This window comes from Bos grunniens, chromosome 18 (genome assembly GCF_055505025.1).
Source record: "Bos grunniens cultivar Pamir isolate PY7600 chromosome 18, Bosgru_T2T1.0, whole genome shotgun sequence".
Classification (NCBI taxonomy): Eukaryota; Metazoa; Chordata; class Mammalia; order Artiodactyla; family Bovidae; genus Bos; species Bos grunniens.
The window spans coordinates 44,063,295-44,087,051 of record NC_141182.1 but is presented as its reverse complement, the minus strand read 5'-3'; the positions used below and the strand labels follow the sequence as shown (position 1 = coordinate 44,087,051).

The 23,757-nt window shown below is 54.7% G+C and overlaps 1 protein-coding gene across 5 annotated transcripts in view; it reads left to right on the top strand.

The window, feature by feature from the left end:
- Positions 1-23,757, top strand: part of PEPD (peptidase D) — a 119,172-nt gene that overhangs the window by 8,323 nt on the left and 87,092 nt on the right. For 3 of the 5 annotated variants that reach the window (XM_086349625.1, XM_086349627.1, XM_086349624.1), the window contains exons 2-6: positions 300-483; positions 2,338-2,465; positions 9,785-9,848; positions 15,255-15,302; positions 16,609-16,670. In XM_086349625.1, coding sequence (XP_086205751.1) covers positions 300-483; positions 2,338-2,465; positions 9,785-9,848; positions 15,255-15,302; positions 16,609-16,670 — 486 coding nt within the window. Of the gene's footprint in view, positions 1-299; positions 484-2,337; positions 2,466-2,616; positions 2,762-9,784; positions 9,849-15,254; positions 15,303-16,608; positions 16,671-23,757 lie in introns of those variants that run through there. The other 2 variants (XM_086349628.1, XM_086349626.1) reach the window with 2 other exon arrangements.

Sequence of the window (23,757 nt, the reverse complement as noted above, 5' to 3'; positions counted from 1 at the left end):
GCATCGTTATAGAGTTTCCAACCGTGGGCTCATCTGTCTACTGATTAAACAGACCCGGCTGCTCCTCATCCCACTTGTCTGACGCTCAGGGCCAGGAGGGGAGGGTGTGGCTGACAGCCCCTGTGGTCCATCGGCAGCCCCACGAGGAGCTGTTCCCGGGTCACACGCAGATCGAGCTTGGATCAGCTTGCCACGTACTCGTGGGGGTCTGGTGCCAGGCTGGGCCCTGCGGCCACCCCAGACTGTGCATAGGACACGTGCCTGGCGGTGCTAATAGAAGCCTGCTCGTGTCTTTGCAGACCCTCATTTTGGCTGGGGAACGAAACCCTGAAGGTGCCGCTGGCACTCTTCGCGCTGAACAGGCAGCGCCTGTGTGAGCGGCTGCGGAAGAACACGGCAGTGCAGGCGGGCTCCGCGGTGGTGCTGCAGGGTGGCGAGGAGACGCAGCGCTACTGCACCGACACCGGCGTGCTCTTCCGCCAGGTGAGCCCTCCCGGCAGCTTCCCGCCTCTCTGGGTGTGCACTGGGCCTCCTGTGGGCCGTCTGCCCTCTTCCAGCATCAGGCTCGGTGGGTCTGGGCAACTCTGCGCTCCTGAGGGACCTGGAGGAGGTTCTCTGAAGGCAGGCCAAGGCTGAGGTCCCCAGGGGGGCCCCACTCCGGAGGGCAGAGCTGTCACCAATTAGCCTCAGCTCTCTCAGATCAGAGTACAGAGGGATGATGTTCCTGGGGAGCAAGCAGGCAAGGCTTCCTGGAGGAGGCAGTATTGGGTGTGGATCCTGAAGGCCAGCATGCATTCTGACGGGTGGAGCTGGGGATGGGTGTTCTAGGTCGGGGAATGGTATCCACAGGACTAGACCCAGACAGTGGGCTGGGCAGCCTTCCCTGGGCCAGGAGAGGTGCTGATGGGGAGGGCCGAGTTCCTGCGACCAGATTGTGGCACAGCAAGGAGAATGGACTGGCGCTGCAGAGGTCCTGGGAGGAGGAGGCATGGGAACAGGGTCTGAGCAGGAGTCCAGCGCCCCGGCATTCATCCCAGCTTCGCCAGTGCTGACCTCTTGGGTTTGGTTTCCTCCCCTGGGAAGTGATCCAGGGGCTCCGCAAGGTTCTAGAGCCCTGGGGGATGGCGGCGGGTGGCCAAGCTGTAGAAAGCCAGCCTGGAGGTGATGGCCTCTGGCATCACTCAGTTCCCAGGGACAGGAACAAGGACAGTCATCAGAGGCTCACCCAGGGGGCCCTAGGCTGGCCCCACTTTACAGATGAGGAAACAGACTCAGAGCGGGAGCTGGGATTAATTAGAACCCATCTGCCAACTCCAAGTCTCCCAGAGCAGGGGTCTGACACACTGGGAACTCCCTGGGGCCAGGCAAGGCCTAGAGGACGTGGCTGTCGAACATCCAGGTCAGGGAGCAGGCAGAGGAATGGGAAGGGAGCTGAGCATGGATCACGGGCAGCAAGGCATGGCCTCTGCAGCTGGACAGTGTCCACCCTGTGGGGCACAGGCCTATATCCACTGCTGCGAGCCATGGTGCACGCAGCATCTTCCACGGAAAGAAAGTGTCTCCTACTGGAGGGCTTCCCTCTGCCTCTTCGTTCCTGTCGTCCCCGGGTTGCTGGAGACGTGGAGGTCTAAATAAGTTTTCTCTGCCTCGTTCTGATGCTTCTTGAGGTTTCCATAGTCTGTGGTTTAAAAACCAATCTCCTAAATTCAGCTGTTGGCTCCCTTACTGATGTTTTATGCAAGACTAATTTTAGAAGGGCGCCTCCTCCACTTCATACCTTTACAACGATATTTTAGCTCCGTGTTTAATGCTAAACACTGAAGTCATCAGCTGCCCCGGGGGCGGGAGAAGGAAGGAAGAAGTCTTAAATGGAGGAATCTACTTCTGAGCAGATGCCTGGCCTGGGCGTCTTAAGTCAAGGTGGCACCTTGCCTGCCTGCAGGCAGTGGGGGTGGCAGAGAGGTGGGGAGGGACGGGGGGATGCGGGTAGGGCGTTGCCAGATCTGTGATGCTCATGGGCACCCGTGTCTTAACCTGTCCCGTCTGGGATCTGAGGGAAGTGGCCGGGGAGGTGGGGGTGGCGGGTGGGGCTGGGACACGGGCATGAAGCAGGGTCCGAGCAGCCAGCCAGAAGGAAGGAGAAGATGGCAGTTGGTTGGAGGGGGCACAGTGCTGAGATGCAGGGCGGTGTGAGCCTGGGGTCAGACTTTAAGAGCCGGTGAGCCCGAGCCGACTCTCTGGGGTGTGGGAAGGAGGGCGCTCAGACTCTCCACCTCTCTCCTTGTGCTTTAAGTTTCCATCCTGCCGACTGGGTGACCTGCGTCCTTGTTCCCACAGGAGTCCTTCTTTCACTGGGCATTTGGTGTCACCGAGCCGGGCTGCTACGGCGTGATCAACGTGGACACCGGGACGTCGACTCTGTTCGTGCCCAGGCTTCCTCCCAGCCATGCCACCTGGATGGGAAAGTAAGGAGCAGTCTGGGGCTGCGACCGTGCCGGCTGACCACTGGCTGGCTGGCTGGCTGGGGGCGGGGGCAGGGCCTGGCCTGTGAGTGGCAGCGGGGGAGGGTTAGCAAGGGGCAAGGGTTAGTGGGCAAGTGTACTGACAGTCTGCTCTGGGCCGGAGCCCTGTGCCCTTGGATGGGAAGGAGCGTCAGAGCCGGAGCTGCAGACTGTCTTCACGTTTGTTTGGAGGTGCTGTTTGTTAATACTGAAATTCCGGATTCCCAGCTGTGTTGAGATGCCTGAGGCCTTGGCTCTGGGTAGGGGAGACCTTCACTCCTGTGTAGCGTCCATGGGAGGTGGCCCCACCCTGGTGTGCTGGGGTTGGCTCTGGTCAGGGAGGACAGCCTGGGGTCCTTCTCTGAAGCCTGTTACGGATTACATGCTGTCACGGCATGCCTCCCATGCGCCGGCCTCTGGGCTAAGCCATGAGGGGCTGAGGATGTAGGTAGGCCCTGGCTCCGGTGGCTCAGCTGGGAGACAGGGTCATGCTCTGGGGCTATGCTGTGTGACAAGCTTGGGGCCAGAGGCCTGGGTGAGGCTGAGAGGCTGCCACACTCATCATCTGGGGTGTCTGCCAGCGTCAGGACCCTTGGCCACATCCACTGCTCCCAGGAGCCATTCCTGCCGGCTCCAAGGTGCTGAGGCGGAGGCTGTACTTAACTGCGTATGCTTGAGGCGATCAGAGGATTCCGCTAGATGCTTTCCACCTTCTAGCGTGTCATTTCTGCCAGGAGAGTGCTTATTCTGGGCTAATGTACAAATTGCAGCCTTGGCTGCCTCGTGGTCCCAACGCTCATTGCCAGGTAGGCTGGCGGGTCTGTGGCTGGTTTGAGTGACAAGGCATCTGTGCAGAGGGCCAGGGTAGGGCCCCCCAACCTCAGTGGGCTTCTCCGGGAAGCAGGTCTGACCACTGTCGGAGCCTCCAATGCCTTATCTGTGGAACAGCCATGATGCCACTCATGAGGCATCACGAGGGCTTTAGTCCATTAGTCACTGTGCATGGTTACACTGTGGGACGGTCACTGTGCCGTGACACTGGAGTGAGGCAGCAAGGGTGCTGGGGACAGGCAGCTGGTAATGTCCACAGTATTTATGGCCATTCCCTATGGAGAGTTGGAATCGTGTCCCTCCTGCCTGACTCGGTCAGGATCTGGGTCACAGCCTCAATGCATAAACGTGCCTGGGTCACTGTGTGACTTCTGAGTGAAGTGAGTGTTAGTCGCTCAGTTGTATCTGACTTTTTGTGACCCCATGGACTGTAGCCCTCCAGACTCCTCTGTCCATGGGATTTCCCAGGCGAGAGTACTGGAGTGGGTAGCCATTCCCTTCTCCAGGGGATCTACCCAACCCAGGAATTGAACCCAGGTCTTCTGCGTGGCAGGTGGATTCTTTACCATCTGAGCCACCAGGGAAGCCTGTGACTTCTGAGGCTAGACTGTAAATTATGCTGTAGTTTCCACCAGGCTCTTGCTCCTCGAGCCCAGCTGCCATGTGGTGAGGAACCCAGACTTACCTGTGTGGAGGGCCCAGAGCCTGGCTGCCAGCCAGCACCACCCGCTGGAGCCTCAGCCCTCTTGAAAGTCTGTCCCGAGCCCTGACCGTCAGGGTCTGTGAGCACGATACATGGTTTTTTACTCCACTGTGGGTCAGGGTGGCTTGTCACAAAGCCCTGGTGACTGCAGGAGTTTCCTGGTGAGAGTTTAGATCTAGTCTGGGTGAGAAGATTCTCCCAGAGCCCTCCCTGCACCCTGAGGTGATCACAGAGCTGTAGCCTCAGCCCTTCCTGCCAGTGGCATGTCCGGGGCCCCTGTGCCTGGGCGGCCCCCGTGGCCTTGGCCTGCCTACCCTCTCAGCCTCCCCATGGCCCTGCCTCCTGGCCCCAGGTGTGCTGAGACGCCCATAGTGTCAGAGATGCAGCCCCATGAGACGTGGGTGTGGACAGTAGTGAGTTTCCATCAGGAGGCGTGGCGGGGCTCTGAGGGTGTCACCACTTCTGACCACTGATGCTGCTTACACAGGGCTGACTCTTGCCAGAAGTCAGGGAGTGCCTGTCCACGGGGTGGAGTGGACATCCTCCAGGCTGTGGCTTCTTCCCTGGGGATCCTCCAAACAGCTGAGCAGGTCTCACCCTGCCTCCCCACAGCCAAATGGCATTTGGGGGGTTTTGTTTTGGCCGCTTGGCATGACATGTGGGATCTAGTTCCCCGACTAGGGATCTAACCCTTGTCCCCTGAAGTGAAAGTGCCGAGTCTTAACCACTGGACCACCAGGGACGTCCTAATATGAGGGTTTAAAACTCCAGACCTTACTGGTCAGGGAGCAGCCGTTAGCGGTTGCCTGTTCTAGAGCATAGTCTTCAGTAATACAGGGATGATCTTCTGCACTTTGACCATGGCTGTGTTTCAGAACTGCTGTTAAAAGTTCTTCTCTAATCTGTCCCTGCTTTGCCAGGGCAACTGACTGTGTGGTACGGATTTTGGAGGGTACAGATGGGTCTGCAGGGTGCATCTCCCTGTTGGAAAGGCTTTAGGTGGTCTGGGCAGGCCAGATAGAGCAGGCCGGTCCCCAGGGGCATTCTGGCTCCGCAGCAGAGAGCTAGCCCCTTGTCTCTGGCAGACCTGGCTCCCCTCCGTGCCTACCCCATCCAGCCTTCCCCTCTCTCTGCTCTGGTGTGACCTTCTACTAGTCTGCGTGTCCCAAGCCTTCGGGAGAGAAGGTGGCATGTTGGGAACAGGGCAGTGGAAGGGGTGGGCTGTCTGGGGCTGGAGTGGGGAGTGGCCTAGTCTGATGTGCAGAGCTGATCTGACACTCCTGATCAATAGGGCGGGAGCGAGGCTGGCGGGATTACCTGGCCTTTTCGATCAAAACCCACCAGCCTGAACATTTGACCTTCAGCTCCTCAGCTTCCTTCTGAGTCTCTCTCTGATGGCTTTTGAAAATCCTGCTGGCAGATACTGCAATCCGAAGTCGCCCAGGGAAACAGCACCCCCGTCTTCACATTTGCCGCTTCCTGTGTAAACAGCCTGTCCTGTCATCAAGGCTTCAGATGTGAGGGGCCCGTGGGAGCTGGGGGCTCAGGCTGTTCCTCACCCCGGGCCGTTGTGGGGACGGGAATGCAGTAGCTTCTATTTTGTTTTTATTTGGCATTTTTGCTTGTACAAGTCTGGTGGTTTTTTTTGATGTGAGAGTGTTTCCTTTCATTTCCGTCAGAATCCAGCTCAGCTGATGGCAGTTTTGGCCCCCGGGCTGTCTGGGGTCCTCTGAGCAGGTGGGAAATTGGCACCCTGGGGAAGTTTCAGCACGGTTGGAGGGTGAGCGACTCTGGGCCAGGTTGGGGGACCCCTCCTAGGACCTCAGCAGCCTGGCTGTGTTCTGCTCCCACCCCTGGCTGAGACCTCTGGCTTGAACGTGAGAGAGTGTGGCTGGCCTGGGGTTTGTAGGGAGGAGGGAGCTGTGTCTGGGGCTGAGGCTCTGCACATGGCACTTCCTGGTGTGGGAACTGACGTGTGTGTGCTGTGTGCTATGGCGTGTGTGGTGTGGTGCGTGTGTGGGGTGTTTTCACAGCCCCTGTCCCCGACCCTGTACACACAGCTGGGTCACAGGATGATGGCTGCCTCAGCCTGTCTGGTGGCCTGGTCCTGGCTCCCCTGCCTTCAGGGTAGTGATGACGGGTGCAGACCTCCCAGAGGAGGAGGACCAAGGGAAATCCTTTGGCTCTGACCCCAGGCGGTTTGTGAGGAACCTGACCCCAGGCAGCCTGAGGCCTGGTGAGGGGTTTTGCCGGGACACTCAGCCAGGCTCCTCTCCATCACCTCTGCTCCCGACACCAGCCTCTCTGAGAAGTGCCGCCTTGCCCCCAGGATCAGTGACCCGCACTATGGAAAGCCCTGCCCTTCTCTCTCAAGCTAACAGAACCCCGACATGGTTGCCCCCTTCATTCCGGAGCTGGGGCAGGGCTCTGGGCAGTGAGCAGGAGAAGACTGCAGGCAGGCTCCAGCCCCTGGACGTGGATGCTGACGGCTGTAATTCGGCCCTGTTACTGGTTCATTAGCCACGTGCAGGTGGTCAGCTTGTCAGCTAGACCTGTGCTTGGAAATTTCATTTTCTAGAGGGTCCCACTATGTCTGCCCATGGGTGTTAGTTGAAAGCTTCCTTCTCAGGGGAGGCCCCACAGAGGGTGCTGGCACTCACCGCGCCCGCCCTGACCCTGAGTCGCCTGCTGGGCCCAGCTCCAGTGGAGGAGGCCTGCATGGGCCGGGACCGCGGACACTGGCTCCTTCCTGAAGACGTGAACCCCTTTGAGGGGGGGCCCTGCCTCCTCTCTCCTGCCAGAGCTTCCCTTCCTTTTTTGTAAATTTTTAAAAAAATTTTTTATTATTAATTTTTTATTACCAAAAATATTTTGCATTGAGGTATAGCTGATTAACAATGTTGTGGGAGACTCAGGTCGCCCCTTCCTTTTGAAGGGAGAGTTTCTGGGGTGGGGTTGGCTTCCCTGCTGGCCCAGTCTCTCGCATCCAGTTGCTGCCACTTGGATCTCCCATACGACGGGATCTGGCCAGAGCTGCCCTGCTGGGCTCCAGACTGCAGTCAGGGCAGCGTGCACCTCTCTGTGTGGCCGCAGCCAGCCCAGCGCTCAGTGGGCATGGAGTTGCCCAGGGACCTCTCCTGCAGGGCTCCTGTGGACGTGCCGGTCCTTTTCCTGTCAGTCCCTCTGGTGGCTGGCTTGACATGGTAGCCTGGCACACTTATCTCTTACGGTGCCATTTAAATGATTTTTACTAGAATTGGCCCCAAAACATGAAAAATAAGTACTATTCAAACTTAACTATCCCTGTCCTTTAGGAAGAAATGGCATGCTAAGTGCCAGAGGAGATGCAGTTGGTTATTCCTGCTGACAGCCAGGCCTGTGGCTCGTCGGGTGACTCGGGGCCCTTGAGGCCCGTGTGCACTCTGGACTCGTTGAGGGGGGCAAAGGGCGTTTGGTGGGGCTGACTTCCAAACTCGCTTCCTCCTGGACATCAGAGCAGCAGCGTCTGGCTCTCCTGTGGGCTGGCTGGCCCCTCGTGGCTCCTTGGCTCCCGTGGCAAGTGGAGTGGCCCATCGCTGGTGGGTGAGGGGTGGACAGGCAAGCACACAGCCCTGGGCGATCCATGGGGTCCCAGCTGCCTTGTGCTTTTCTCTTCTTTACTCCCTCCTCCACCCCCTCCACCGGTTCCTCCCTGTTAAGACCTTGACCTCAGGCTGAATACATGGAAATGTTCCCAGGTCTCCAGTCTCCTGGGTTTCTGCTGAATCCTAATTGCCAAGAGCCGCCTACCCCCCGCCCCTCCCTCCCTACTCCAGCCCCGCACCCGGGCAGGGCCAGCAGGAGCCCGGTTCCTGAGGTGTCCCTTGGCAAGATGGCTTGGAAGACCTGGGAGGGTTAGGGTCCCCGACAGGAGGTGAGATGAGAAGCTCGGTTTCCAGGCTAATGGCTGAGACTCCCCTCTGTCGGATCATCCAGGCCGGCCTCGGAAGCAGGCCCTTAGCTCTTCCTGACTAATTTGGGAGTTTGCTTTTGATGCCTGTCACAGCTGGAGCAGATGGAGTGATGGGGGCCCACAGGTGAACTGGGGACCCGCCGAGGATGTTGAGTGTCTGTCCTTAGCTGGGGCTGGAGTCACAGCAGTCAGCAGGAACATGGTGATGACACCAAGGTCCCTACCCTTTGCCCTTCTGGCCTGTGCTTCTGTGTGTGGCTGGCCTGTGCTGAGAGTGTCATCCTGTGGTAGCAAAGGGTCTGCGAGCTCTTGGCAGTAAGCCTTGGAGCCAGGACCTTCAGTGTCCACGCGGGGTGCTTGTCATCAGTTCCTGCCCCATGTAGCTGCTATGGTCGGTGCTAACGGAGGCACCAGACTTTGGCCATTTACCTTTGAGTCCTGTCTCAACCACAGAAGCTGATGCAAGTGGATCGTGCAAGTTTAATTAATGATGGGAGCTTGACACCCAGTGCCCACGTCAGAGAAGCCAGAAGGGAGGTGAAGCAAAGAGGGTTCTGGAACACTGAGCTGCCCATTGCCAGGGACCACTGTCTCCCCAGCCCAGCTCACCCCCTGGGGCTGTGAGTGCCCTTCTGCTAATCCCCAAGGCCACCTGTCTCTGGATCATGCTCTGTGTTTCCTGGCCACAGTCTGGTCTGGGATGCCTGTTTGGGTGAAAGGAAAATTTCCACTCAGAGAGGGGATGGAAGTCTGTTTTCTGGGTAGTGATGCTGGTACCTTGGAGGTATGTGGGGCTTGCTCTCAGAGGTGGTTGTCTCCAAGTGCCCTCTCTCCCTTATCCCCCGTGCCTTATCCTCCCAGGCACACTGTCCTTGGCACCGCCCCCTGCCTGTCTGCTCATCCTTGAGAGCCCAGGAAACACACTCTAAAAGCCATCTGCTGCTTCCTCTGAGGCCTCCTTTGGATCTGACACTTGGTGACTAGAGTACCCCACATCGCAGGCAGGAGAAGGGTGAACCCTCTGAGCTGATGCAGTGCCCAGGCATGGGATGGCACAGGGCAGTGTGTGTGTGTGAGACTAGACTTGGCTGGGACACCCTTCTCCTGGGTGGCTGATGCTCCTGATGTGAGCTGTGTCACCAGCAGTGACATTGATTCATTTTCCCACAAGAGGCTGGGGGGTGGGGTGGTGCTTGCTGGACCCGCCAGCCCTGTCCAGCACAGCCGTGACCACGGTCAGCACACGCGTGGCCGTGAGGTGGGCGGGGGCGACTGAGCCGCCTCCGCTCTGGGTCTTTGTCTCCTCACCAGCTGACTTTTTAGGGACGATGAGGAAGCTTGAGTGTTTCTCATCACAGTGAGTAATACTGTTAATGAGTTCTTTAAAATGTTAATTTTTAATTTTTAAACTTTCTTTTAAAGAGGCTCCGTGGGGGTCTGGGAGGCGGCTTATTTCACTCCCCAAAGAGTAGGGTGTGCTGGTGGGCTGCCCCATGGACTCTCCCTGGAGGGCGGAGGGAGGGTCGTCCTCAGCTACTTGCTGCAAGCGGCGAGGGTCACAGACTCAAAGGAAGAGCAGAGGTCGGCTGGGAGAGGTGGAGGGAGGCAGGCGGGGTTCAGCGGTCTCTCTGTGGCCCATTGTCCTTTGCCCCCCTTCCCCGAGTCTGTGTTGGGCAGGCTGGCTTGGTGCCAAGTACTGGATAGGGTAGGAATGGGCCCTAGACTGGGGGTGGGAAGGCAGCCGGGGCCCAGCCAGGGCCAAACCCTGACCCTGGCCTTCCTTGTGCTTCTTTTGAGGATCCACTCCAAGGAGCACTTCAAGGAGAAGTACGCCGTGGATGATGTCCAATACACAGACGAGGTCAGTAGTGGCGACCCCTCCCCCTGCCGCAGCCTGGCTTGACATCGCGGGACAGCATGGTCCAGCCACCAGCTCCCTTAGCAGTGCCGGAAGCGTCTGGTACCTGGGAGGTGGCTGCTGAGCTGCTCTCAGGCTCGGCTGGGCCTTCACGTGTCAGGAGGCCCTCTCGCAGGCCCTCATCAGCTGCAGATGCTGCTGTCAGAAAAGCCCCAGGCTGCGAGAGGCCTGTGGTGTGGGGTGGACTTGGAGGTCCCCTGGCTATACTTTTATTTATTTATTGGCTGTGTCACACAGTTGGCGGGATCTTAGTTTCCCAACTAAGGATGGAACCCGGTCACAGCAGTGAAAGCGTGGAATCCTCACCACTAGGCCACCAGGGAACTCCCTGCAGCTTTAATCTTTTCCCACTGTGCTTGGCCAGTAGTGTGTGGCCAGGATAGGGATGCAGCTGTCTTCCCGGGGCTCTGAGTCTGTCCCCAGTCCAGGCAGTCGGAAGGGGCTGCCCCTGACTTGCACTGCTGTTAGAGCAGGGGGAGATGCCCATGCTTAGATCCTCTCCTTTGGTGAGTGTGCCCCTCCTGCCTTTGTAAACTGCATTGTAACATTATTGCCCTTTGGGACCTTGACCTTCTGGGTCTCTTGGGCGTGAAACCTGGAGGTGGGCAGCCTGGGACTGGCCCTGGGGCTCAGCCCACCGACTCAGAGCCTCCCAGCCACTATCTGATGGTTTTGCTTCTGTGACCAGGGGGTGGGCAGTGGCAGGAAGAGGGTGAACTCAGCTCCACTTACACTGTGATTTCTGGGGAGAAGCAGAACTGGCCTCTAGATGAGGTAAAACAGGAGAGGTCTCGAGTGTCAGGACAGGAAAGCCTATAATGATGGTCTAGGATTACAGCCCCACAGACCAGCTCATTCTGAGTCTGTTTAGGAAGCAGAATCTTAAGTGAAGGCATCAGTGGAGTTGAGAGCAGGGAGCTTTCTGCAGGCCCCCCCCCGTCATCTGTGTCATCAGCTTTGTTGTGCCTGTTATTGCTGTGGATCTTACTGGAAACGAGGGCTCCTGGGGACTGGGAGACAGGTGCTTCACCTTGGGGTAGCACCTGCAGGTTCCAGGAACCTCAGTAGCTCACACAGATTCCCTCCTCCCTCTGCCTTGTGCTGTGGGGGCCAGAGTCTCACCCTGATTAAAGGAGGAGGCCAAGGCTCCAAGCAGTGAAGGGCTTCATCCACAGCCCCACCAGTGTGGAGTACTAGACTTCGATGTGACCTCAGAGCCTGTGGACCCCAGAGGCGCACCCTCCACCCCTGCCTGTGCCCTGTCAGAAGTGAGTAGGTGCTGCTGGACATGCCTGTAGAGCTGACAAGGCTCCCAAGTGCTTTGGATTTTCTGTGGCTTGAATTGGAGCCCAACCAAAGTACAGACGCCTGAGCTGGGAGGCACTTGAGGTGCCCGGGGCTGCTCCATCACAGACGGTGACAGGAAGCCCTTTGTGTTGGGCCGGTTCTATGAGGCTGTGCTCGATCTAGCCCTCAGACAGCCTTGGCCATCTGCACAAATCACAGACAGGAAGCCGCTGACACTTGTCTCCTCTGCAAGAAGGCAGGAAGCCCCCACCCCAGGCCGTGTCACTCGATACCACACGCAGGTGGCTGATGTAGCAGACCTGGCTGCCTAGTTGCCTCCTCGTACAGGTGATTCTGAGTTTAATTGTTGAGAAGGTCGACTGAACGGTGGCTCCCCTGAGAGGGTGGGGCTTAGGAAAACCTTGAGAGGGGCTAGGCATTGCCGTCAAGGTGCAGTGCAGAGGCTGTGTCCCTGGTGATGGGAGCTGGCCTGGCAGAGGGCAAGTCTTGTGTCCTCTTTTGTGGCACCAGACAGGTGTTGCCAAGGTCACTGACTCAGATACAAGAGACCTTGGTGGCAGCCACAGCCAAGGCAGTGGCTGATACCTCCCATCTCCCCACCTCAGTGGGTAAAGGCATCGGGAGTGGTGTGCCCCCGATTGCTCTGTGGGACTGCTGGCCCCAGGTTACCAGATACCCCAGTTGTTCATGAGTAGGTGCACATCTATGTTGTTTGTGGTCATTCCCCACATTTAAATTTTGGGAACAATTTGACAATTTTAAATGCATTGCTGCATTGAAAAACCATCGTGCAGCCCTGTTTCAGACTGCCATGAAGAGCTTTGCTTTTTGCACAGTGAACCCAGCTTCCTGGAACAGTAGGAGCTTGTTTTGACAGCACTGGTCAAGGATCATCCAGCTCCCTTTTCTGGATCGTCACCCTTGAAGAGTGGCCAGCAGGCCTGGTGGAAGCCTTGGGTGAGAGGGTGCAAGAGGGAAGCCTCTGACTGTCCCCAGGGACGGATCCTTGTCCACAGGGCTCTGAAGCATTCTGTGTTTGCTGTCCACCTCAACCTGCCGGAGAGGCCAAGCTACCTGGGAAACAGGTGCTGTGGCATGAAGCAAGGCAGGGGTGTTTAACAGCACTGGTTTGTGAGAGCTGGTGGGTCTCCAGTGACCGCTGCTCCATGGAAACGAGGCCCTGTGTGGCTGGAGCTGTGTCATCCTGTACGTGGAGTGGCATTTCCCGCTGGTGACGCATAGCTGCCTCCCGTCACCTTAATTTCAGAGGCGTGGAATCAGGGTGTGCCGATGAGAGTGTAGCAATAATGGGTCTCCACAGGGAAGGGCGGATGCAACTGCCCAGCTTGGGGAGGTTTCGCAGCCGCAGAAGTAAGCAGAGCCCACTCAAGAGGTTGTGATCAATAAAAGACGCTGTCCTGCCAGGACCATCAGACGCCTGGCCCGCCACGTCAGACCTCCTCCATCCGTCTGCTCCTTCTCCTCCATTATTCCCCACCAGCACATCCTGAGTCGTAGCTGAGAAGAAAACCAGCAGCCAGCACATTTGTCATCCTCCCCTCTCCCAAGGACAATAGCGCCTACAATCCCCAAGTGCCTGCTCGCACTCTGGCTCTGCTGCAGCAATTGACAGACCCGCTCCACGCTGATGAATGTAGACCCTTCAGTCGCCGTAACAACACACCCAGGGCCGACAAGCACGGCTCCGGTTCCTTCTAATGAGCCGCCCCCTCCTCAAGGAGGGCCTGGGGAGTGTCAGTGACTCAGCGTGCTGTGGTCCGTGCAGCTCCGGGGCCGGGCTTCAGTCATTCTCAGAGCAGTTACTGAGCAAACAAGGAGGGCCTGGGGAGATGGAGCATCGGTGGGAGGGTGGTTGGTACACATCCGGGGCTCATCAAAACCTTGACAAAGCGTGGGGCTTGTCAGACAGCAGTTACCCTAAATCAATTTTTTTTAAGAAAGCCATTTTTTTAAGGTAATTTATTTTAAAGAAATAAAGACTCTATACCAGAGATGTCCATCGTCATGATTTATAATAATCATTAGGAATAATGTAAGTGCCCACAGAGGAATGAGTAAATAAACTATGCCAGCTCTGTTAAGAGACTAGGACATGGCGCAACTCTGTGCTCTGCTGTCTTTTAACTGGTGAACCTGGGCAGATGAAGTCTTAAGGTTTTTATTTTATTTTACTGTTTATTTTGGGGGTTCCCAGGTGGCTCAGTGGTAAAGCATCCACGTGTCAATGCAAGAGATGTGGGAAGAGATGCGGAAAGAGATGTGGGTTTGATCCTGGGGTCGGGAAGATCCCTGCAGAAGGAAATGGCAACCCACTCAAGTATCCTTGCCTGGGAAATCCCAGAGGAGCCTGGCGGGCTACAGTCCATGGGGTCACAGAGTCGGAGTCTACTGAGCAACTGAGCATGTGTGCACGCAGTGTTTCTTTATTTGGCTGCATCATATCTTGGTTGCAGCACACAGGATCCTCACCGAGTCATGCAGAGTTCACTGCGGTGCACGGACCCTCTGGTTGTGGTGCGAGGGCCCTGGAGTACGCAGGCCCAGTAGTTATGGCGCATGGGCTTGTTGCTCTGCGGCATGTGGGATCTTAGTTTCCTGACCAGGGATTGAGCCCACATCCCCTGCATTTCAAGGCAGGTTCTGGGGCCACCAGGAAGTCCCCCTGAAGCTTTTTCACTGGTGAAACCTGAATTTGCAGCACTAGTTTCACGGGAGGTTACATGAGATGAGTCTGCAGTGACTGACGCAGGCCATGATCAAGGTCTCCCTGGACGTTTACCATCCCCCTCAGTAGTGACTGGTAAAAATGGCATTCTTGAAGAATATTTAATGACAGGAAATAAGCGAAGCACGTAACTTCATATGATCCAAATGTCATTACAGATCTGTTTTTATGTGCAGAGGTAAAAAGTCTCAGGGGATGGTTTTGTAGGTGTATTTTATCTTTTTTATAGTTTTCAGTATCTTCCAGGTTTTCTCTGGGAGCCTCTCAGTATTAAAAAGCATATATATTACATATGTCAAAGCTTATCAAAACATGCACTTCAAATGTGCAGTGTAGAATATGTCAGTGATGGCTCCATAACGCAGTTGAAACAACAAACAAATCCCTCTAACTCTAACCCTGTGTCAGAGTGTCAGAGTTTAGGGTGGGAGCGTGGGGAGGGGGCTCAAATACAGCAGGAGCTGCCATGGCCAAGATGCAGAGTGGACTGAGGGGTGGAGCCAGGAGAGGAAGCGGGTGGTCTCACCAGAGTGGCAGGCACCCTTGGATGTCATGGCCGATGCAGTGTGATGGGCATGTTGCCAGGGGAATGAGGGCTGTTAGGGGGCAGTAGAGGAGGGAGTGAACCAACCTGCCTGGGAGGGGGCAGGGACCTAAGTCTTGAGTACAAATTGAGGAAGCAGCTGAGATGGGGAAAAGTGTGCCAGGCAGTGGTGAGAGCCCAGGCACAGGCACAGCGGTGAGATGGGGATGAGCCTATGTGGCAGGGATGGGGATGGGCTTGTTCAAGGGGGTTGGTTAGGAAGCAGCCAGCAATCAAGGGCCTGAGTGGGCCATGGGAGGGATGGAGAGCAAGGATGTGGGGTTGGGAGTGGCTGAGTCCATGTGGTCAAGGGTATGAATGGGGGCTGGGAGGCAGGTGTCCACCCAGAGGACCAGAGCCGGGTGGGGCCATTGCCTAAGAGCTGGCTGGAATGGGTCTTTTGCAAGGGACCAGGCAGATGAACAGAGGTGCTGCCCTTGGCGGGCGGGTGGGTCTGGCTGTTTGGAGCTGGGGTCCATGTGGATCCCGGAGGCTGGGCAGCACATGGGGAAGCATGCCAGGTTTAAGCTTGAATCCCTCTCTGCCCCGATAGCTCTGTGGCTTTCTGAAGTCCCTTATTCTCTATAAGTTTCCTGTTTGAAGGATGTACTTGATCAGCGTGAGCTGTCAGGCCTGAATAACCCTGGTACGTCACCTCCATCAGGCTTCATGCGGTGGCACTAAAGTGGATATTTTCTTTCTGACCTTTCAGATCGCCAGTGTTCTGACATCTCGGAGCCCCTCTGTGCTCCTCACTCTGGTAAGTGGCTGGTGTTCAAGGACCAGGCAGAGTCTGTGTATGGAGAGGGGCTTTGGGGAGCCGGTTGACTCTGCAGAGGTCAGGGCCTTGGGGTGGGATGGAAAACTGAGAGCAGCAGTCACTGGTGATCAGTAGTGACACCTCAGTCTGGATTACTAATTGTGTCCAGGATCACACCCTCCCTTCTCCAGTCGCCTTGGGCTGCGTCCTGTCCTGAGGCCACTGTGGACGAGGCACCGTGCATATTCCAAGAGTTAAAACCCGACTAGAGGATGTAGTTGGGTCAGGTTGAGCTCTCGGGGTTTATTTATCAATTTGCTTCCACCCTGTGTCTCCCTCATTGTTGACAGAATTTGGGAAAACACACCCTTTGCATCAGCCCATGAAGGTGCTGGGCTGTGTGGCGTCAGATTTTGGACCCTGGGCGCTGAATGACAGAGGACCTGCAGCAGCCTGGGGCTGGCAGGAGTGCACAGTGCCCCTCAGCGGGGCGGGGGATGCTGGGGCTGTGAAAGGCTCCTAGAAGAAGCCTGCCTTCATACGCTTCTTCAGCTTGGGGAGCTTCCAGTATGAAGAGTGTACAGAAAGTGACCCTTCTCTCCTTTGTTAATTGATTTGCAGGAATAGTTTTTTCTAGGTTATTTTTGTTAGCACTTCACATGGTCTCTTTTTTTCCACCTGCTGTTTTGATGGCTGAGAAGAAAAGTTAAGATTGTGGTCACAGGGGGTCCGGTGTGTTTAATTTGGGGGGACGCAATCAGACATCCACCTGAAGGTCTTGAGGAAGAATTAAAGGGAGATTTAAAAGGCCGGGCCTCTCTGGGGACAGCACATTTTCCTCTGAGTCTTTTGTTTTCTCTCCTTCCCCGTCTGAGTTCTACTTGGAGTCTCCTTACAATTAGGGAAAGGAGAGGAATGTGGCAGAGTCCCTGCGTCTCCGGGTCAGGTCACACCGGCATCTCTGGCAGGGTCAGACTTGACAGTGTTCTTGGGACACTGTCCGTGAGGAGCGTGTGTGCACACACGTGTGCAAGGGAGATGGGCCAGGCCTGGAGGCGGGGGCCTGTGGTCGGTGGTGGTCCCAGGCAGCCTGAGCCAGGGTCAGCAAAGTGTTTGGACTGAGGAGACCTTGGTTTCCTCTGCTTTTCAAGCTACAGCTAAGAAGGGGGGTTGCCCTTCTGCTGGGGCCTGGCCTTTCAGGAAGGGATGGGTTGGCTGGGCCAGAGTGGGGGCTCCTGGTCCTTACCCAGTCCCACAAGGCCCCGTGTGGCAGTTCTATGCTCTCACGCTCCGTCTCTCTCCCCAGCGTGGCGTCAACACCGACAGCGGCAGCATCTGCAGGGAGGCCTCCTTTGAGGGCATCAGCAAGTGAGTCCTGGGGCCCCGGGAACATCAGCTCACATCTTCCCCCGCAGGCCTGACCCAGTCTGTTTATATAAACTAGACACAAAGCACACAAGCAGGGGACTTCCCTCGGCAGTCCATTGGTTAAGACTCCCTGCTTCCTATGCAGAGGGCGTGGGTTCTATCCCTGATCAGGGAACTAGATCCCACATGCCTCAGAGCGTGGCCAAAAAGTTAAAAAGAAAACCCAAAAACCAGAAGGATGTTTATAGAAAGGGGCTCAATTTGGTACTTTTGAGGAAATGCTTAGAAAAAAAATTTGCTTACATTCAGTTCAAGTTTGACTTTAAGGACCGACGCTACTTCCCCATGGAGCTCCATCATCAAAGCACCAGCGACCGAGTGCTTAGGGAGCCCTGGCCGCTGGGCACACTCAGGGGGCTGTGCACACTCAGGGGGCTGTGCACACTCAGGGGGCCGAGTGCACGCAGTGGGTGGCTGTTTTCCCTCCAGGTACCTGCTCTGACCTTGTGGTCTTCATTCTCATCAGCCCCCCTCCCCTCACTCCTGGCCGATGAACCTCTCCCAGTCCGGCCCACAGGTTTCTCCTGTGTCCCCTGCTTCCCCAGTCCTGGGTAGGGGCCCCTGCCTTTCCTGCCCTCACTCCCCAGCGTAGCCCCAGGCGGGGCCCTGGAGCCCTGCTCCCCCACTTAGGGCTCTACACACAGGAGGGCAGATGTTGGGCACAGAGAGCACAGTATCTCGCCTGCTTTGCCACCCTCACGCCCTGTCCCCCAAAGAATGTAGCCAGCCAGCCACCCTTGTGTCTCTGGGCTGGCTGCTGACCGGCCCCGGCACGGGGGTATCTGCGGGGCCCCAGGCTGCAGCAAGCGAGCCCTTGAGGAGAGCACCTACCACTCGGGGCTGCCGAGTGTGGCCGGCTCGCTGGCCTGTTCCTCCGGCCCCAGCCCCTCCCGCACCTCCCGTGCTCTGCACCAGGGCGGCCCCTGTCGTCCTTTGGTGGACCGCGGCGGCGGCAGGGGAAGCGCCTTATAACTATGTATGAGCCCGAGCCTTGGGAGTTTGTGCATGTGTGTGATGTCGGGTGATTAGCAGGGATTATGAGCTCATAAATATGTATCACTTCCCCCAATGATAAGAGCGGTGGGGTCGGGGGAGCGAGTATCAGGTTTGCTGCTTTTCATTGCACGAATCTCCGCGTCCTCTCGGGAGTTCCCCAGAGCGGCCTTCCTCCCACACCAGCAGGTGATTAGCCCAGCTCGTTGAGATGCTGGCCACGGAGCCGCCGTCTCTTCCCCGGGCCCTTGAGAGGGTAGTGCGGGTGCAGCCAGCTGCTTCCCGTCCCAAGCCTCTCCTGGTCCCCCAGCACCGCCCGATGCCAGAGCTCCCGTGCCCTGTTCATCTGCCTCTGCCAGCACCATGGAATGTCTCTGGTCCCGCGGGCTGGCCCCTCTGGTCTCAGCGTGGGTCGCCACCTCATGGGGAGGGCCCCAAGCTGGGAGGAGGGAGGGCTTGCTACGTGATGAAATGAGACCCCGCTCATCCAGAGCCTGGCTTGGAGCCAGTGCTTAGTAAACAGTTACCCATGAGCAAACCCCCATCATGCCCCAGTGCCTCTACAAGCCTCAGTTTCCCCAGCTGTGTAGTGGGCCAGTGGACTTCACGATCTCCGATGACAAGATTCCCTGATGTCAGTGAGCTGTCGGACTTCTCGGCTGTGGGGTCTTTGCTTGCCCAGCCCCCAAGCCAAGGTCTCTGCTGTGGAGAATGCCTCCTTAGCATCCTGGGCACAGGTGGTAAGGCTGGAGTGGCTCCTGGCTATTCCCTAAAGTTTTCTAGGGGGAGAGGCAGGGGACCCTAGTGACATCATCACTGTCAGTGAGCAATGAAAGCTGAGGCCCCCTCCCCACTCCCCCTGGGAGGATTCCCGCTGTGGACCAACCCCTCCCTCCATGGAGTAGACCCAGCCTCTGTTCCCTGCTGCCCCCGGAGTCCCCACGGTCCCTGCCAAGAGCCCAGAGGAGCCTGTGCTTGGCCAACACCCCACCCCACTGTGGGACGCTTTTTGGAGAGCCAGGGCCTGCCTTATCTTTGCACACGCTCTCAGGCACTAGGTGGGCCCTCTCCAACCCATGGTCCAGTCCAGACAGGCTGGCTACGGGCTGCTCCCCAGGCCCCTCACTGCTGGGCTGAGTGCCACCCCCACGCTGGGGGGATTCATTTCCATGCCCACGTGGCAGCAGAGTTCTCTGACTTGGCTGCAGGTGAGAGCCCTCCCTGTCTTGGGGTCCCCAGGCCCACCCACAGTGCTCACCCCTCTCCTGTCGCCTCATAACTCCCTCTGGGCCCCACACCCCATTGTGGCACCCTCATGTAGCTCTGCCCTCGGGGTTGCTCCGTTTGGGTACCCTCACCCCGCACGCCGTGGTCACTGACCTCGGGTCCCCTGCCAGTGCCTTCCCTGTGGAAAAGTCACGTTCATCTTCCTGGGGTCTGGGTGGAGTCCAGCCACTGCCAGCACTCTAGTCCCGCCACCTCTCGGACCCTGTTGCCGGGCTGGAGGGGCCCTTGTCCTCCAAAGCCACTGGGCTCAGTGACCGAGTTCACCTGCCTGCTGCGAGCCTCTCCAGCTGTTTTCGGGGATAATAATAGCCTGTTTGCTAAGCAAGATGAATCTTGCTGTCGTCCCAGTTTCCAGTACTAAGCTGCTTCTATCTTCGGTCACTTCTCACCGCCCTAATGAAGCGGCTCATTCCTGGAATTTTGTTTTTAACCATTTTGAACTTCTCTGCAAACCCTCCTACCTTAGATCCTTATTTGACCTCTGGCAGAAGTTCAGGATCTGGCCTCTCAATTTGTCCTAATGGGCCACCCCCTGCCACCTTGATTCCTTGACTTGGGGTAGGAGGGAGCTTGTGGCAGAACAATGGCCTCACCTGTCCACCCATGCCCACCCTCCTGGCCCTGGGTCAAGTGGTCGGCCTGGGACCTTGTCTCCAGGTGTGGCTCCTCAGGGTTGGCTGCCTCGGGCTTGTCACCTTGTGGGGGTGGGGGGGTGGGGCTGTGGGTTTGATTCTGGGAGCCTTTAGGCCTCCCTCAGCCTTCACAGGTCAGGGCCAGGCCTCCTCAGCCCACAGCAGGGTTTGTGCCAGAAATCACAGTGGTGGCTTTGGCAGAGGACTGGGAGCAGGGAGGCAGAGGTGGGCTGTGGGTGGTAGACGTGTGCTGGGCTCTCCCCATGGCCTGGGGCCTCTGGACTCATCAAGGGGTTACCCTCTGCTTCTGGGACACTCCCCACCCTCATGGGCTCTGGTGGGCTCTGTTTTTTGTTTTTTTTTACATAATTATGACATGCTCTTGTAGAGAGCTCTTAACGCACAGAGGCGAAAGCAAGGTGGGGCTCTGTCCTTCCTGGGGAGGAGGGAGTGCTGTACTGGGCTGAAGCTGGACTCCGGCCCAGGCCACAGCTCCCATGAAGGTGTAGGAGAAGCAGGCCCCGCGGGGGTTCTGGACACAGGATAGGGTCCAGCGTTCATTGCCAGGTGCTGGCGAGGGCAGGGCGAAGGCTGGTCTGTGGAGAGGACAGCCCCGCAGTAAACACGGCTTCTTCCCGTGGGCTGCATGTACCACCGTGGGCTGCCATAGTGGATTTATGCACCCTGGGCACCAAGGCAGCCATGATAAGTCTCTGTTAGCAATCCGAGAGGGTAGACTTGATTTTCCTGAGAAACAGACAGACCCCGGCTATGAAGGGAACGAGATTATCTGTGGGGGGCTACCTTCCTGGCCGGAGACCGTTCCTCCCAAGGCAGGCAGGCTGCCCGGGAGCCCCGGGCGGGGGCCCTGAGTACAGAGCGCTTTGTTTCATGTCATTGTCTGACAAAGAAATATGGTCGATATTTTATATCAGCTGGTAGTTCAGGATAAGCATATTTCTTATCTTTTGGCATTTACTTAAATTGCCTTGCGTACTTGAAGACAATCGGTTACAAATTAATTCCATTTAAATAAGTGGTTAAATATGAAATTGCTGAATTCGGGGGTTATTAATGCAGGAATATTAATGTTCAGAGATGTGAATTTTTAAACCCAAGAAATAGAAGGACATTATTAAAACTTGACAATTACAATAAAATGCCAGTCTGTGATGTGGGGACCAGTGGCTTTCTGGTTCCTGTTAACTTATGTATCAAGGTAACAGTTCAGATTGAGGTTCTGATTATGGCTCATGGAATTTCCGTGAGTCTCCTGAAGAGACAAGAGCCCGTCCCAGCCCCCAGAGCTGGTGGAGTGGGAGGCCTGTTCGGGGCCTGCTCTCCATCCTCAAGTTGGAAACTGTAGGGAGGAGTCTGGGGGCTGGGGCAGGGCTGGCTGGGCCCACACTGCTCACTTTGCATCATCCAGCCCACAGGTGGAGCCCACCAGGGAGGTATCATCTGCTTCTAGGGTACTCCTCACCCTCATGGACTCTGGTGGACTTTTTTTTTTTAACATAATAATTACATGTTCTTTCTAGAAAGGTCTAACTAGCACAGAGGCAAAAGCAAGGAGCGTTCCAGTTTCATGACCCTGAGTTAAAAATTGATATTGTAGTGAATATCTTTTGGAGTCTAAAGTGTGTATCTGAGTGTGTTTCTCTGAGTGTTTTTGTGTCTCAGTGTGCCTGTGTGTGAATCTGCATATTTCTGTATGTGTGTATATTTGGATGTGGACCTTTGTTAGTTTAAGTGTATGCCTTTGTGTGTCTGTGTGTATTTGCCTGTGTCTGTGAATATACATCTGTGTGTGTGTCTGCGTGTGCCTCTTTTCTAAGCAAATGCCTGCCTGTGTGTGTCTGTGTGTTTGCATCTGGGTCTTTGTGCTGGGTCACCTTGCTGTTCGTTTGTGTGTGTGAGCATGTGTGTATGTGTATGTATGTTTTGTAATGTGAGATTTTATTGGCATGTTTGGCTTTTGAAGAGATGGGCCATTGCTTTTCCCAGCATCAGAGTGACATTTGGCAGAATGGGAGACAGAGTCTCTATTGCCGTCTTTATTTATGTCATCTGCTTCTCTGTTCTTCACTCTGCGCCACATTGGCTGTCTGTGGTCGCTTTGATATTTCACAAGTAGGGCTTGATTCTACAACATTTTGCTTGACTTCTCAGGAAGTAGTCTTATTTTTCTAGTTAGGGATCCTGAAAGCTTTGATACTGTGGACACCTCTCAGCCTGCTAGCGCCTCCTTCTCTCTCCTCTCCCCTTTCCCTTCTTCAGCCAGGAGTGGGGGTACTAGCTACACAACCGAGGCATTAGATAGGTGCTTTCCAACACCCGACACTGAGGCCCTGGAGGATTTCTGATTGGTCACAATCCTGTACGCCCTGCGTGCAATCTCCTGGCTTGAGATGGAGCAGGACTCAGAATCCCGAGGGTCGAAGGCCGGCCAAGGCTTCTCTGTTGAGGCCCATACATTGTGCTGGGCTACATTGCACTTCCCCCGCTGTCTCACTGACAGCTTGAGCTCTGAGTCATATGTGACACCAGTGTCAGGGATTTGCCCCAACCTGATCTTTTTGTTTCTTGGGTTCCCTTTCCAGTTATGTTCATTTTACCAAAGAACAACTTGGTTTTTCTCAGTTACGTGTTTGTTTTCTATTTCATTGATTTTTGCTTTGAAAAGTTTCTAATCTCTTTACATTTTGTTTGTTCTTTCTCTAGCTTCTTGAGAAAGAAGAAGGCATTTCTGGGATAGAAGTTTAGATCACTGGTTTTCAATTTTCTTTTCTACTATCTACATTTAGAGCTTTAAATTTTCCTCTAAGCACTGCTTTAGCTGCAGTTCACCAGTTATGATATTTCATGTTTTTATTTTCTAATTTTATTATTATCTCTTCTTTGAAGAGTGGATATTTAGAAGTTTATTGCTTAATTCTCGATTTTGGATTTTATATTTTTCTTTCTGTTACTGATTTCTAGTTTAATTCTATTGTAATCAGTAATGTTCTCTGTATTTCAGCCCTTTGAAATTTATTGAAACTTTCTATATATGTTCATTATGATAAGTGTTTCATGTGTACTTAAAGAGAGCATAGTCTGCAGCATGTAGGCTGTAATGTTCTGTATATGTCAATGAAGTTAAGTTGATTAATATATTGTTCATATCTTCTGCGTCTTTACTGATTTCTCTGTTTGCTTGTACTGTCCTCAGAAGAGGTAATGTGAAAATCTCAAACTATTCTTGTTGATTTATCTGTTTCCATTTCTGTTCTGACAATTTTTATAAATCAGTTTTATTAGAATAAAATTTGTATGTAATAAAATTAATTATGTATATATTCAGTACGTTTTTAAAAACAGCTTTGTCAGGACATAATTCATATACCTTCCAGGTGACTCACTTAAACTATACAATTAAATGCTTTTTATATGTTTATAGATTTGTGCAATCATCATCACAGTCAACTTTAGAATATTTTCATCATCCATAAAGAAACCCTATATCCATTAGCAATGATTCCCTTGCCCACCACTAATCTACTTTATGTCTTTGTAGATTTGCCTACTTTAGCATTTGATATAAATGGAATCCTGCAACACATGGCCTTCTATGTCTGGCTTCATTCACTTCCTGTTTTCAGAATTCATCCATATTGTAGCATGAATCAGTACTCTGCTCATTTTTATGGCTGAAAAATACTCCAGTCTCTGGATGTATTGGTTTCTGTTTGCATAATATGTCTTTTCCTATCCTTCCACTTTCATCATGTGTCTGAGTCTAAAGTATCTCTTTAGAGCATGTAGTTGAGTTATTTTTTGCATCTGTTCTGTCAATCCTTGTCTTCTAATTAGAAATTTTAATCCATTTACATCTAAATTACTAATAAGGAAGACCTTTTTTTATGCCATTTTGTTTCTAGTTTTGTGTGTCATATATTGTTTTTATTTCTCAGTTTCTCCATTACTCTCATTCTTTGTGTTTGAGGTTTTCGCAGTGTTGAGTTTTGGTTCCTTTTTTATTTTGCTTTCTGTCTATTTTATTTATTTTCTCAGCGGTTACCCAGGGGATTACAAATGATCTCTTAAACTTATAATAATATAGTTTGCATTAA